The following is a 15,778-nucleotide window of genomic DNA, read 5'->3' on the forward strand; positions in this document are numbered from 1 at the left end:
TTACATTTTTGAAGCACTAATGGTAAAAGTTTATAGAAAGAAAATAGCAAAAAATACTATTACTCCAGTATTACCAATTTCAAAGCCACCTCACTAGCAGCAATGGAACATCAGAATTTGTGTGAAAAGAAAAAATAATGATGATAGAAATAAACCCACATTTAATTATTTATTACTGGCCAAAGACTGACTTCAATGCCACCCCACAACTAGCAAGATCACTTAAGAATCTGCACGAAATTTAAATTTTAGATACAGGGTCAAATCGTTCATAAGTCTGAAAGTTTGCAAGTTGAACATACATAAGTAGTAGGGGAGCTCCTGTGTGTGTGTGTACATATATATATACACACACAAAATTAAATTTTTAGAATAATTTTATCCTCTTTCTACGGCATGCTCAGTTTTCTGACTTTGCATGTAATGTAATAGAGGAATAACAAGAGATTTCGTATTATATACATATAATGTCTATATGTGTTGTATACATGAAATGAAGTCTCACATAAATATTAAATAAATTTATATATATTAGAAAATAATAGATTTTTTTTTTAAGTCATATAATATTTCTTGACATATATAGAAGAGAATAATCTGAATATATTTATTGTAATTACAAAATATTGAATTTTATCATTTTAAAAATAATTTATTGTATATAAATGATTTCTCAGAAATCAAACAAATGATATTTTAACATTTTTAGGAAACCTAATTGACAGATTTAAGAAAATTGTCATTGTGGTGTTTTAAAAGTTAAGATATAAAACATTCAAAATTATCAGTAGCTTGTATATCAAGGTGAAAAAATATACTTTGAATAATAAAGAATATAATATGCAAAAATAATTTTGTGAGATTCAATAAATTTTATTAAATATTTTCAAATGGAATAATATTTGAATAGATTTATATGAATATGATTTTCTTTTCTTTAATGAAGGAACAGAAAAATCTATTAATTAAATTCCAAATTAATTAAAATTGTATTAAAAATTAGAAAATGGAAGATTACAGAAATAAGAATTTTTAAGTTTTAAAAGAGTAAAATCATTAAAATGTTAAAAACAAATTGTTAAATTTGTGCAGAAACAATTTCATTGAATATCAAATACAAGGAATGAGTATGATTTTACAATTCTAGTAAAATTTTATTTATTCTCTGGTGAGAATATAACTTTAATTCATTCCTTATGGGGTTTAAAATTAACAGTGATGTTACAGTTGTCTGAAATATGGAATTAACGTATTTCCGGTAATAATCGCCCACTGGGCATTTTGGGGGGCAATTAGTGAAGTAAAACAATATTGACCAAAGAAGGAATAGTCATGAATCCAAAAGGGACAAAAAATTAATTAAATTGGAATATCATGACAAATGTATAAAAAATAATTTCAATGTAGTACTTGACATACCTTAGTCGACTTTGTAAATTTTGATAATTTCTGATATTAGTAATATCGAGCGTGTTATTAGCCAGTACTTGCTTTTTTCTAATTTTGATATTTGAAAAAATCTCAATATCAATAGACAATTATTCAATAATATTGAACACCATTCGTTTACCAGTATTTTGGTCAACTGGTGCAGTTTACCTCACTATACAAGTTAGATGTGCAATTATTACAGGAAATACAATATACAGTATTTACTCATGTATAAGACGAGGTTTTCATTTTTCACTGCTTCAAAAAACTTATGTTGTCCTATATGCGCAAGTGAAGGATTCTTTGCATTTTTGTAATATTTCTGTGAGCCGTGTATAGTTCATGCTGCCATTATAGATCTACAGTCTATTGTAAGTTGGTATTTACTGTAAACAAATTAAGACACACCCGGTTGTTTATTGGTTTAATCTTTTGTCCATCAATTAAAAACCATGTTGCATATTATTCATCTGCAGAAAATAGTTCCTCATTATTTATAAAATCATTAATGAAATACAGGTCACTTGGCAAAGATTATAAATAGTTATTTCATATTAAATTTTTATTTTTAATGAATATTAGTATGTTCTGAAATGGTACCACCGTGCACTGCAAAGACACCATGAAAGCATTTGACAATATGTTCATGTCATATGTTTGAATCATTAAAAATACACTTTTTCCAGTCATGCACATTATAATGTTTTGGTTTTGTTTTCCATTTATCATGTATTATCATGCATATTAAGGCAAACAACCATGTTTGCCTTAATATGCATTTGATAATATTTTATTTGTGATTAAATGAAATAAAATTAGAATTGTATTAATAAATCTAATTTTCTTTATTTTGATCGCTAAAGTCACACCTCGTCCTATATGCAAGATCGTCTTATACGCGAGTAAAATATGGTGTTTTTAATGAGATTTTTTGCTGAAAATAAACAAAACTTTTATGCGTATTTATTTAATAATGTAATGCAAATTGAGAATGTCTTAATGAAAAGACATCTTAATTTAAGTTACCAAATACTTGGAATTTTACACAGTGAAATTTGGCCCAATAAATTAAATATCTTTAGATATTTTTAACATTTGTTGAAGATAAATTTTTTAATTAGAAGCATTGTTAGAAGTAAAAATAAATCATGATATTTGTAACAAGTGTCATTGTAACTTTTTATCATTCTTCTGAGTTGGGTAAATAATGTTCTGTGTCTGAAAATGTTGATCTTTATTGCTAGCCATTTTATTTGAGAAATATTTTTAAAGAAAAAATAATATTACACTTTAATTGTGTATTATTTGATAACTAATCTAACTTATGGTATTGTTATAAAATTGAAATGTGGCATACTATCAAATTTTAAAGTAGTTTATTATTAGAATTGAAACTTTATTAATCTTAAATGACTTCTCATTTTTCAATTAATATTTAAGTGATTAATTGTAATTATATTGCAGTTGATCATACAGAATATTTATTAGCACTATGATTTATATTAGATTTTTAAAATGACTTACACTGGATCATAATTGTATTTTTCTGTGTATTTTATTAATTGTTTTAAAATCTCATTTATTTATTCATTTTGTTGAAATTATAATTGTTTATATTCACAATTTGATGTATGGTAATTTTATAAAATATTTTAAATTATTCAGGTTTTTGAACCAGCCTTCCGTAAACCATATACCAATGTGAATAGATGGTTTAATACTCTCGTTAATCAACCTCAATTTGTCAAAGTTTTAGGACATGTGGTGCTATGTGAAAAAATGGCACAATTTGATGGTAAGTGTCAAATATAGTTATTTATATCAAATGTTTAAAAATTTGTATTTTAAAAAACAAAGGTGGTATGAAAATATTCCTGAAATGAATATAGATTGAAAATAAAATATAACTCAGTTAAGAGTAATTATGAAAAATAGAGATCTCAGATGTTACATTTTAATGTATTGATAACATCTGTGATTTCTGCAGGAAAGAAAATTCTTAACATTTTAAAAATTTATTTTTATGGTCTGCTGTCAGTATTAGTGTAATAATGATAAAGGATAGACCTTTATCATTATTACTTTAGCCACTTAAAAATCCTGCTTTTTTTTACAATTTAACTGGGTTGCTACTGACCAAAAAAAGTAGCACCATTAATTCTTAATGCTGCAATTTTAGTCTTTTATTTGACTGTAAGCTCTCACATTTTACCTTTGTTTTATTATATATATATATATATATATATATATATATATATTAGAATGTTGGAACACAAGCACAAAATCATGTTTTTATAAATAAAGTGCTTTGCATATTATTTTAGTTTCTTTTGGTTTCTTTTCATACATGTTCCTAAACTTTTGAAAACTGCCATTCCTATTTCCAAACTAATGAAACATACAGCTTATTAGTCATACTACTTTAGTTTCAGTTTATATTTGTACGTGAGGAATTATTAGAGTTTTCAACTTAAACGTATATTTCTTTATTAAAAAGTTCAGTTTTTTAGATATCCATATGACATTAAAAGCATTTGAAGCAAGTACTTATGATAGTGCTACATCAATGGCTCACATTTTTAAACTTTAAATTTGAGTTATGTATCTTCATTTTTTTGTGTATGAACTAAATAGCAAAAATTTGTTAAGTCAAGTCAGTGTACATACATTACCTTATTGTTCTGTTTCAGTACTGAACACAAATAACATATTTTAATGATTATTAAGCTTCTATATCAGCTTCTAATCTCAGGACTTATCCTACATTTTAGGAAACATTTTCACTTAAACACCAAGAGACTTTTTTGCTGTTCAAGAGACAAATAATAGTCTCAAACTGAAATAAATATCATTTTTAATTATTTAATTCATATAAACTTCTGTAAAATAGTCTCTTAATCAATATAATTTCTTTAATAGATTTTAATAATTGAATTACTTTTATTGAATTGTACTGTGCACATTTCATATTCAATGTACAAGTGTTTATAATTATTTTGATTTTAAAGGATAGATATTTTTTTAAATACCTTAACTTAATTCTTATTATTACTGAATACTTCAGTTGAAGACAATTTTTTAATGCTTAAAGAAAATGCAGAGTTAATATAATTCACATTATTTTTAGTAAATCTTCAAATATTTGTAATTTTTATATTTATATTCTTAAACAATAGTGTTTTTCAAAATATTTAAATTGCAGTTAGAAAAGATTTTTAGTAAGAAAAATGTTTATATTTGTATCGCCTAGCCAAAAAATTCCAAGAATTACAAGGAAGTAAAGGAAAAGAAAAAAGTAATAAGCCACCTAAAGAAGAAAAGCAAAAGAAAGAAGATAAACAAAAGGAAGACAAGAAGGCAAAGAAAGAACAACTTGATGAACCTGATGAAACAGAAATGATTCTTGCACAAGAATCAAAACAAAAAGATCCTTTTGAAAAATTTCCTAAAGGTACATTCGTTATGGATGAATTTAAACGAGTTTATTCTAATGAGGATGGAAATGTATCCATACCGTTTTTCTGGAATAAGTTTGATAAGGAAAATTACTCTATCTGGTATTGTGAATACAAATATCCTGAAGATTTAACACTTGTGTTCATGAGCTGTAATCTTATTTCTGGTATGTACATTTCATATCAATGAAAAATTGCTGTTTTCTTTTGGAATGCTTTATTTGTTATTTTCATTACAGGTATGTTTCAGAGGTTAGAAAAATTAAGAAAGAATGCCTTTGCCAGTATGATTTTATTTGGAGAAGATAATAATAGTACTATTTCAGGAATATGGGTTTGGAGAGGAAAAGAATTAGCTTTTGAAGTAAGAATGATCAATTGTATTTTAATAGATTTATCAATGAGGTTATTTAAAACTTTGCATTCTACACAAAAGTCATTGGTAAAGCAAGTGTTTTCTGGGTCATTTGCAAGTGATTTGCATCTACCTGTTATCTGGTACCATGAGTCCTTTCCCTCAATGTCTTCTTTCAATTTTGCATCTGGGTTCCAGGGTGACAATTTAGCATTCCTAAAGTCGACAAACTTTAACTGACAGGGTTTTGGATTAATGGTGAGGGTAGTGTCAGCTTTCCTCATGGCAATTTCATTGGCTTTATAAAACTCTTAACCTATCAACAGTTGTATGTTGAAATTTATTCTTTTAATTGGTAGATTTGTCAAGTAAGCCATCAGTCATCATTATTAAGTAACAAATTGAACAGTTATAATTGTTTTGTGGTAGTAATAGTCCTAGTAGTAGTAATGGTAATAACCTCATCATGAAGTAATAGTAATATAAGAAGAGATATGTATTTTTAGCTTTAGCCATTTATTCAAACTAAGTTTTACATTCTCAAAGCCTCTTTAATATATAGATTATCACTTTGATAATAGCTCACTTTACAGTAAAATTATTGATTATATGAGGAAACTAATTCAAACAAATAGAAAAGAATAATAAAAATCGTATAAAAGATTAACTAGGACATTGTGCAACTTGTCATATTGCAATAGAATTGAGGCAGAGCCAGAAAGAAAGAGGCAATCTCTGAACTTGTTAGACACAGAAGAGGCAACCTTTGTACCTGACAGACACAGACAGGTAAACTTTCCACTTGCCACCACAAGAGAGACTGTTCTTGTACAGTGGAACCTCGCTTAATGAGCATAATTCATTCCAGAATCTTACTCATAATGTGAAACACTTGTTAAGAGAAACAATTTTTCCCATATAAATTAATGTAAAATACAATAATGCATTCCATGACCAAAAAATACTCAAATATTTTATGTATAATGTTTATTCAAAGAAAATTATACAATATACATTGTTAAGGAGTGTGAATCATCATCATCATATCTTCTAGTGTGGAATGAACAAACTTAGAATGCTAATTTGATTTGCAGAAAACAAAAAAGATCTAAATTTAATTTGGAATTGGTCATTAAATTTAATACAGGATGGCAGCATAACTGCCTACCTCTAGTCAAATTATTTAATTACAGCCTTTACATAGCCCAAAGATTATACAGTCAAACCTGTTTTTATGCGCTCTTTTTATATGTGATTTTTTTAATGCAAATTTTTAATTTGTGCGGTATAGTTGGCGACTAGTCTCGTGCGATTCGTCATGTCTTACGTTGACTTATTATAGCTAAATAAACTTATTATAGCATAAATGCACTTATTATAGTAATATTATTGCATGAATATGCGAAAAATGAAATAATTTACTTTTTAAGTCAACAAAACACCATCTGGACAAAAATATGTAAAACAGACGATAGACCAGACGATGCAGTCAAGTGCTGACATCTGTTGTCAATAAATTCTATTTCGTACGGTTTTGAGTTATTTTCTATGTGAGACTTTTTTTATGCGGTCCCTGTTGACCGCATAAAAAAAATATTTTTTAATTGTGTCGTGAAAACTATTATTTACAGCCATTCGTGAAGTTTCATGAGATTTTTTTTAATGCGGTCCCTATCCCCTGCATAAAAACAGGTTTGACTGTATATATCATTTGGTGTGTTTATTATATAACAGGCTATGGTTGTTGATGTTTATATGTAATGTGTCTGAACACAAGTTTGGAAAAATGTATGATCACAAGCGACACTAAGATGCTAGCGGAACGAGTGCTAAACACAGACTGATGTAGCAGGCGCACAATCTGGGACTTCTCCTTTTCTTCTCACTTGTTAAGCAAGTCATTTCCTACAATTTATTTTGCTCGTTACGAGAAGGGTTCGTTGAGCAAGGTTCCATGTACCTGCAGGCTATGGGAAACGTTGTCCTTTTACTGGCCATTTTTACAGAGACAATCCAAGAACAAAACAGTTGCCATATATTTCTTTGTTCTTTTGTTTTAGCATCTATTTTCCATTAGGTATAGTTTATATTATTATTAATGTAAGTGTGAATAAATAATACAAACATCTATATAAGATAATCATTTCAGCTACAAAACATATAAAGATTAATTTATTACAATTGTATAATAATTACCAGGTATTGAATAAGATTTTCCATTCCTGTGATTGATGTAAACTAATTTTTGTAAATATTAAAATTCACAATTTATCAATAATTTGGCATGCTTAGCTATACAAGCTGTCCCAATAACAAGCTTCCCTATTTGGTAAAGACAGTGGATTGTAATGGTCAGGCCATCCATTGAAATTTTGTTCAACTGAAGTTTATTAATTAGTTTTTTATATAAAGTAATGATACATCAAAATATTTATTCTATTTACTTGACTAAATTCTCAATATTTTTATTTTTTTTCCCCTTCTCCCTTCAAAGGCATCTTCAGTAATTACTTTACTCTAGGTGTAAAAATGGGAGGTATATAAATGTATTTTAATCCGACAGCATAATGTTTTCTATGTTATGCTGACCAAATTTAAATACAACAAATACAATATGTCTACAATTTATTGACTAGATTAGATTAACAAACTTAATGAAACATAAACCATAACAGATGAAGAAAGTGGTTTTTTTCACTAAATGTAATAACTCAATTTTTTTGTTAGAGAAGCCCAAGAAATTTAGTAAATTTTGACACTGCCTTTAGTAACACAAACACTATTAATTAAATCTATAATTGATTTGTTTACTAGTATTTTACAGCTTGCCTTGGGAGATTGAAACCACTGCCTCCGCTATTGGTGTTTCAACTCTTTGATGTCAGTAACATTTGTATGTACTATGTCCTCACAAAAAAAAATGCAGATACAGTAGAGAGTCAAAAATCGGAATCAATTGGGGACTGGGGTTGTTCAGATTAGTGATTTGTTCCGATTACCGATTATGTACGAAAAAATATATTAACCTGTCCGATGTTCAAATTTTTCTTCGTTGCGTGTCGCTTCGGGTATTAAAACTGTGTGTAGAATTTTCGTCGATTTTAAGCCTAACGAAAATTTTTATAATAATAATCGAGGCTATCGTATCGTTAAAAATTATTTCTTCATTTTGTACAAACAAAATAAATATATTGAAGAATATAAAAACATAAAAATTATACTTTAGAAGTAAATTTAGTATCAAAAATGTTCAATTCAGCACGACACAGTCCGACTGAAAATCGTTCCGATTACCGGCGATTCCGATTAACGACTCTCTACTGTATGTGAAAACTGGAGAGCAAAGTGGTCACCGAATACATCTATCATTGATAAGAATTTGCGTGTGTAACTTCATAGTATAGTGTACTCTGTTTTACTGGAAAACATTGATCAGATTGCATTTATTCCTATTGAGGAATACAAGAGAATTTCAGCATATCCAGGCAATTATCGGTTCAGTTTTTTCTTGGAAAAAACTAGTTTGAAAACATTGCTAAGTAAAACTTTAGAGTGACTGTATTAGACCAAAAAACCATCTTTTGATAACTGCTTTGGTTCATTATTTTATTCAACAGTTTAATGAGTCAAAAAATTATAGACCCCCTTGTATATATTAGTATATAGTTTAGAATTTTTATTACAAAATTAAATTTTAACTTTGTTTCCTCCAATGAAATTAAGAGATCTTATTTATTTGTATTGTGGTTTCTATGTTATGAATCATTTGAAACAAGTTCTTTCATAAGTTCATGCTAATTTCAATCTGATTTGTCATTTTGTTAAACTTAATTTTGTTCAGTATACTGTTAGCAGTTGTCACATCAGTAAATCTATCTATCAAGTAATTTAAAATATGGAGACTTTTTTAAGATATCCTAAAAAATGAGTAAAATTTCCAATGATTATGGAAAATTTAAAATGTTCGTAAGATATAGAATCAGTTTTTAAAATTTCACAGCAAGTTTGAGAAGAATGGGTCTTTCTAACAAATTATCTATTTTGGAAATGAGAAACATCACAAAAGTTAATGACAGTGCTACAAAAACCTCACTGTTAGAAACTGAATGTTTATTATGATTTAGATTACTGAAAAGATACTGCAAAATGAATTCTATGATTTGCTTCTCAACAAAATTTGTATCATAAGCAAATGATATAAGTCTTCAGAACCACAGTACACTATTTTCAGATTAATGTAATATAGCTCGATGAATTTTTGCTAATGATTACAATTCAGAAAGTGAAATAAGATATATGAATGAACTATACATGTATTTCTATTAATTCTAAAAATGATTGGAGTCTAAGAAAGAAAAATTGTTCCTGTTTTATTTTGTTTCTGACTTCCAACATGCAAACTGTGTGTGAAAGAAATGACTTTAAGCCATTCTTTTGTGTTGGAAGTTTTTCCAATTATTATTTATTTATTTATTATTTAATGATTAATCTTTTTTAACTTATATAATCATCAGTTGTTCCACCATCTGATCTATTTGTGCCAAATTATGATTTTTATAAAAAACATAATCAGATGCTAAGATGGCCATATCTTAGTCAGTCCTTTGTTTCTTTCAAAAATATTGTAAAAATTCTTATTAAGAGTTTATGGACAAGTTGGGGTAATGTAAATTTTCCTATGAAATGGTTTAGTAAACTTAATGTGATCTGTAATAAGTTTTCTAATGTTTTTCTGCTTAATGCAATTATTTTCATTATAATAAATATAATTTCTGAGGAGAGCTTGTAAATTATATATTTTAAATCAATAATTTAGCCATTTTTTAAAATATTGTGACATTTAGAAAGCATGCTCATAGTTTTAGGGTATTTTCAAATTTGAATGTGATAATTTTAAACAATTTTTGTATTTTGTTTTATTTAATTTCAATTAGAAATTCTTTCAAATGATTTTAGTTGAGTAAAATTTATAGTATTCTATGGTTTACTGTTTTTAGATATGATGAAAAAATATATTGGGTTGAGTCATAGATAAGTTCCATTTTTTAAACTGAAATTTATTTGCCAATAAAATGTACAATAAACTATAATCTAATACATATTCACAGTCATTATTGATGACTTTTTACCATTTTTTGAGCAACTTGTCACTTCCCCTTGCATCAAATTTTGGTGGTTTCGAATCAAAAAACTCCTGAACCTGGTCATCATTTTGAAAGCATTGCCCTTGTAAAGCATTCTGCTTTGTCTGGATAAGATGGAAATCTGTTGGTGCCAGGTCCTGTGAATATAGTAGATAGGGCAAAACAGACCAGACAAACTTCAAAATTTTTTTTCTTGTGTAATCTTCGACTCTTTTCTTGAAGTTTTAGCCAAAGTTGCTCCAACTATTATACATATACATTTGCAGTAACAGTTTCGTTACGTGGCAACAACTCAAAATGGATAATTCCTTGACGATCCCACCATACACATAACAAAATTTTTCTTTCGTACACACTGGGCTTGGAGTCCAGCTGAAGCTGATCATCTTTATCAACCCATTGTCTTTTTCAAATGACATTTTTGTATGCGATCCACTTTTCATATCCCGTGACAATTTTAGCCAAAAAAGATTCCTCTTTATGCCAAGAAAACAAGGTTGCAGCTATCGACCTTCTGTTATCCTTATTCCGTTCACTGAAGTTATGCGGAACCCAAACTCCCAGCTTTGCTCACTTTTCCTAGTTTTTGGAGGCGACGATTGATGGTTGATTGGGATGTGTGCAGCTTCTCTGCTAACTCCCTTATTGTTTGCCATGGATTCTACTCAATCGGGACCTTTAAAACATCATCGAAGTCAGAGGAGTGGCCTGGTCTTTCTTCATCTGTTAAGGACAAATCAACAGAATGTAATTTTGTGAACCACTTTTGAACTGCTCTATCTGAAATTACTCCACTGCAAATCTTTTTTGCTGTTTCTGTAGCATTATTGCAAAGTACTCCCATAACATATGGCATACATGCACTTTCAAATGTTCCATTTTAAATGAATTCATAAATAATATTTTATTACGTTATTGACGTTTACGTGTTAAAATTTACATTTACTGACTATTTGCTAATAGTCACTAATAAAACTCAGTTGAAGCAAAACATCATCTCACAAGTATTTTTGATAGTCATTTACACCTACCTGTTAACGGAACTTATATATATATTGGATTGAGTCATAAATATCATATAACTAATAACACCTGGTATATTTTATCAAGGATTTGGTGGTGTTAAATAATTTATATAAACATTTTTCTTTAATTTATAGCTCTCTGAAGATTGGCAGATTGACTACGAATCATATTCCTGGAAACAATTGGATCCTAATTCTGAAGAAACCAAGAAACTTGTTAATGAATATTTAGCTTGGGAAGGTGATTTTGGTGGAAAGAAATTCAATCAAGGCAAAATTTTCAAATAAATCAATGTGGATCATTAGTTGATGCTTGAAGTATTTAATGCAAGATCACAAAAGTTTTTGTTAAGATTGTAAATGTAAAGAGCCTTAAAAAATCAGGTTTTTTACAATGAACCAATAAAGAATTTTGTTGGACTTTCAATGTAATTTATCTATTATTCAAAACATACATTGCATTATTACTGATAAACTGATTAAGAATAATTTTATAATGAGATTGAGTCTCTTTATATACTTTCATAAAAATAGCAATTTTTTTATTCCTCCTCCTCCGAGATAGCTAGGATCCATATCATCTTCAATACACAATAATAGAATAAATTGTAATAGTTTTAAAATCATTAAATCTTGATGATAAACAATTATCACAAGGAAGTTAAGATACTAGTCTACACCACATTTAGAATTTTAAATTTCAACTTTTAAAAATATTGCAGCTATAGGATAAAACTTATTTTCAGCTGTCATTCCATCTTCAACTATAATTCCCTCATACCATTCTTGTTAAAGTCTGAACAATAAATGGTTAGGATTTGTAAAAATTATAGATCTTTATCCTTCCATCTTTGAAATAGTATCAAAGCTTTTAGTGCAAGTTTATCTGTAATCCCAACATGCATCAGTCATCTGGCCATTTTATCTCAACTTTGATTAACTGGTGTGTAAATTAATCAAAAATGAAAGCATATTTGGCTTCTACACACAGTGTTACATATACACATACTTATGAAGTTTGATTTTTCTGTATTCATAATTAGTACATGGAATAAATTATAAATAATTATGCAAACTTGATACAAGTGCAACTTATGTATTTTTGTGTAATCTTACTGTATGAAAGCATAGAAATGGCATGACAAAAACTGTCCTTAGTGTTACATTAAATCAAAAGATGATGATAATAAAACATATTATAAACTGGTTATTATTATATGTTAAATAAGCACACAAACTTTAAATCATTACTTAAAAATAACAAATTTATTTTACTAAAATGCTTTCTCTACGTTAATAATATGATCGATATTCAAAATGATGGGAAATAGCAACATGGTAACTTCAGTAAATAATGGCCATGCATGGTTGAAATAGGACACTGCTACTCTGTACAATTCTAGATGTGACACTTTTTAATATCGCTTCTAGATTCTTACTGAAACATGAGATCTATAATTGTGCACATTCTCACTTAGTATTTTTAGTAAATATTGCTTAAATCACAAAATAGCAATTATGGCGGTGATGATAATTGTTGAAATGGATAACTATAATATAGAAGCTGTTTAATTTTACTGAAAAGAAATTTTCTGATGAAATGCTTGTCAGAGGAATTAAAGTTATTTTAACTTTCATTGTGGAAATGATACTTTGGTGATCACAAAGCATTTAGTGCTTAATGCATTCAAACTGTGACTATTATGGAAAAGCCAACATGTCCTGAGAACCTGAATATTTTGGATGGGACTGTACACATTATTATTAATGATCTGGATTTAGGAACGGTAACAATTCTAATTTATGTATCCTAAAGTCCAAAACAAATATTTTACAGTAATTATATTGTATACAACATATATTAAAATACAAAATTAAAAAAACAGTAACTTTAATGCACATTTTCTAATAAAAAGAAGTTAAAAATCTACATTGCCTTTTTCATAATGTTCAGGTTAATCTAATTAAACAATAATCATTACTTATGACAATTCAAATGCATTTGTTACTTGTCTTTGATGGATATTTAAAACAATGCGTCTAAACTGTATTACAAGAAAATAGAAAAATTCTGAATTATGATTCCTCTACTTGATTTTTATATTTCACAATAGAAAATAACTTAATTATTATTGCCAAATAAAATTTATTCTTGTCTTCATAATTACAGTTTATTATATTAAATTATAAAAAGCAATTAGCGAGGTTGAGGCAGAGGTTTTAAGCGCAAAAACGTGTAAGTCGGATGTTCGGCGCCGCTTTCCTGTAAGCCTAGAAGTTTGACAATGGTGTTTGGAAAGTCAGTGGAACCATGCTCGACATTCCAAACGCCATTGTCAAACTTCTAGGCTTACAGGAAAGTGGCATTGAACATCCAACGTACACGTTTTTGCGTTGAAAACTTCAGTCTCAACCTCGCTATTGTATATACATTTATTTTATGAATGTTATATACATTCTTGATACATGCTATCTCAACTGCGATGGGCAAAGTTTTAAATTATTCAAAATGGAATTCATGAATTCAGATAAAGGTTGATATTGTTCCAGTTGTTGCACTATTGTCTTAACGGGTTTTAATTCTGCATTAGTTGAATTAAAAATACATAGATATACTTTGACATTCTGATAAATTTGGATTTGAATTTCAATCATCTTTGAAGATAAAAATAATAGATTCTTATCCTTACTGAAATTCTCTAAGAGATACTCTGCTTGTTCTAGACATTTATTAGCAACGTCTGAGATAGAAAAATTACAATCAACATCTATATTAATATGTAAAGCTTCTTTTAAGTAACTTGAAGAAATTTTAAGATTGGTTGTATTTTGTTGAAGGATTTTTGTAAAATGTGTTGCTACTAAATTAGTAAAAGTAATTTCTTCTAAATAAACATTCATTTCACCTTTATCAAAGGGTTGTTCATCTCCCTACATTAAAATAAAATGATTAGATTTGCTTATGTGTATATATATATATATATATGATAAAAGAAAATTATAAAAATTGATAAATGAGATTTTTTATAGTAAAAGGATATATACCTGGACTGATAAGAAATCTTCTCTATCACACATAAGCATCCAATTAAGTAAAGTGATAAAGCAATGAAGAAAATGTGATTCATTATATTGATGCACGAATTGCTTTATTAAAATATCCAAAGCAAGTAAAGGGGTAAAGCTTCTACATTTTTCTGACAAAACAATATTTTAATGATTATAAATTAATTTATAAAAAATAATAACAACATTAAAATAATTTAAATTTATAAATAAAGCATTAAAATATTTATTCAATAATACAATTTCATTGTCAAAACGATTTCTTTTTTCAACAAAGTGATAAAATGTAAAAAAGATTTTTATCTGTAAGATTATTTTCCATTTTACTATTAACAAATAAACCTCCTATAATGGACATGCCATTAGGAGTTATTATTTAGAATTGATAATTAAAAATATGAGAAAAATATTTTTCTACAGTTTAAATATGTTTTATGCATGCTAACAATGCTCTGATGGATATGGAATGCCATAATTTCATTGGTCAGATGGTGTGACCTTTGTGGGTGGGCATTGATGTTTTTCAACATAAAATAGTCATTGACTTCCCCTGGGTGAAAAGATAATCCTAAGCATAAAAATCCTTTCTAATTTTAATTCTAACATACTATTCATGACTGAATTCCAATTAGTGATTGACCAACCAATCGAAATTCATAGAAAATGAACTAAATATTCAAACTCGGCATTCTTAAAGATCTAGAACCATATTTTGTGCTTGCTCATATTATGCTAAAATTAAATTCAAATGTCTTGTAGGTAAGATAGAAAGACTGTTTTAGGCAAATGGATGAAATTTATTCAAAGGTAGTCATTGATCTCCTTGGTAAGATAATCCCTGAGAAGTATCATTGCATTTGCCCAAACCATGTCCAGATGTATTAAGAACAAACTAACAAAACAATTATATATACTGTATATATAAATTACTTAGAATATATAAAGGAACTATTGATAACTTATAATTATGAGAGACAAGACAATATCTTATACTGTTTTCTGAACCATAACGAGAAATAAATATATTATGCGAGCTGGTTAATTTCTTATTCCTAGATCCAAGAAAAATTTATTGTCAGATTATTCTGTTAACGGACATCTCTTTAAGTATATAAAATTTATTAATAATAAACCAATTACTATAACGCTAATAAAATATATAAATATAATATAAATCTTTTGTTACTGTTTATCTGCGATTAATGTGTACGACATGAAATTTTGAGCATCTTCTGGAGAATGTTTTTGACTAAGCCAAAAAATTAAATATAAATAAGGATGTATATTTGTGTGTACATGGAA

The 15,778-nt window shown here is 27.8% G+C and overlaps 2 protein-coding genes across 3 annotated transcripts in view; one reads left to right on the plus strand and one right to left on the minus strand.

Annotated features, from left to right (window-relative positions):
• eEF1gamma (elongation factor 1-gamma) overlaps positions 1 to 11,837 on the plus strand; it is a 29,110-nt gene extending 17,273 nt beyond the window's left edge. Inside the window, exons 6-9 of the mRNA XM_067287821.1 lie at positions 3,097 to 3,226; positions 4,682 to 5,053; positions 5,126 to 5,250; positions 11,546 to 11,837. Of these exons, the coding sequence (XP_067143922.1) occupies positions 3,097 to 3,226; positions 4,682 to 5,053; positions 5,126 to 5,250; positions 11,546 to 11,698 (780 nt within the window). The 3' untranslated portion in view covers positions 11,699 to 11,837. The remainder of the gene's footprint in view (positions 1 to 3,096; positions 3,227 to 4,681; positions 5,054 to 5,125; positions 5,251 to 11,545) is intronic.
• Positions 11,838 to 13,536: 1,699 nt separating this feature from the next.
• Positions 13,537 to 15,778, minus strand: part of THADA (Thyroid adenoma-associated protein homolog) — a 108,636-nt gene continuing 106,394 nt past the window's right edge. For both annotated transcript variants that reach the window (XM_067287833.1, XM_067287834.1), the window contains 2 exons: positions 14,456 to 14,607; positions 13,537 to 14,341 (listed from right to left, as the gene is read on the minus strand). In XM_067287833.1, coding sequence (XP_067143934.1) covers positions 13,880 to 14,341; positions 14,456 to 14,607 — 614 coding nt within the window. In that variant the 3' untranslated portion in view covers positions 13,537 to 13,879. The remainder of the gene's footprint in view (positions 14,342 to 14,455; positions 14,608 to 15,778) is intronic.

Source organism: Centruroides vittatus, unplaced genomic scaffold (assembly GCF_030686945.1).
Source record: "Centruroides vittatus isolate TY-2023 unplaced genomic scaffold, ASM3068694v2 scaffold_712, whole genome shotgun sequence".
NCBI lineage: Eukaryota > Metazoa > Arthropoda > Arachnida > Scorpiones > Buthidae > Centruroides > Centruroides vittatus.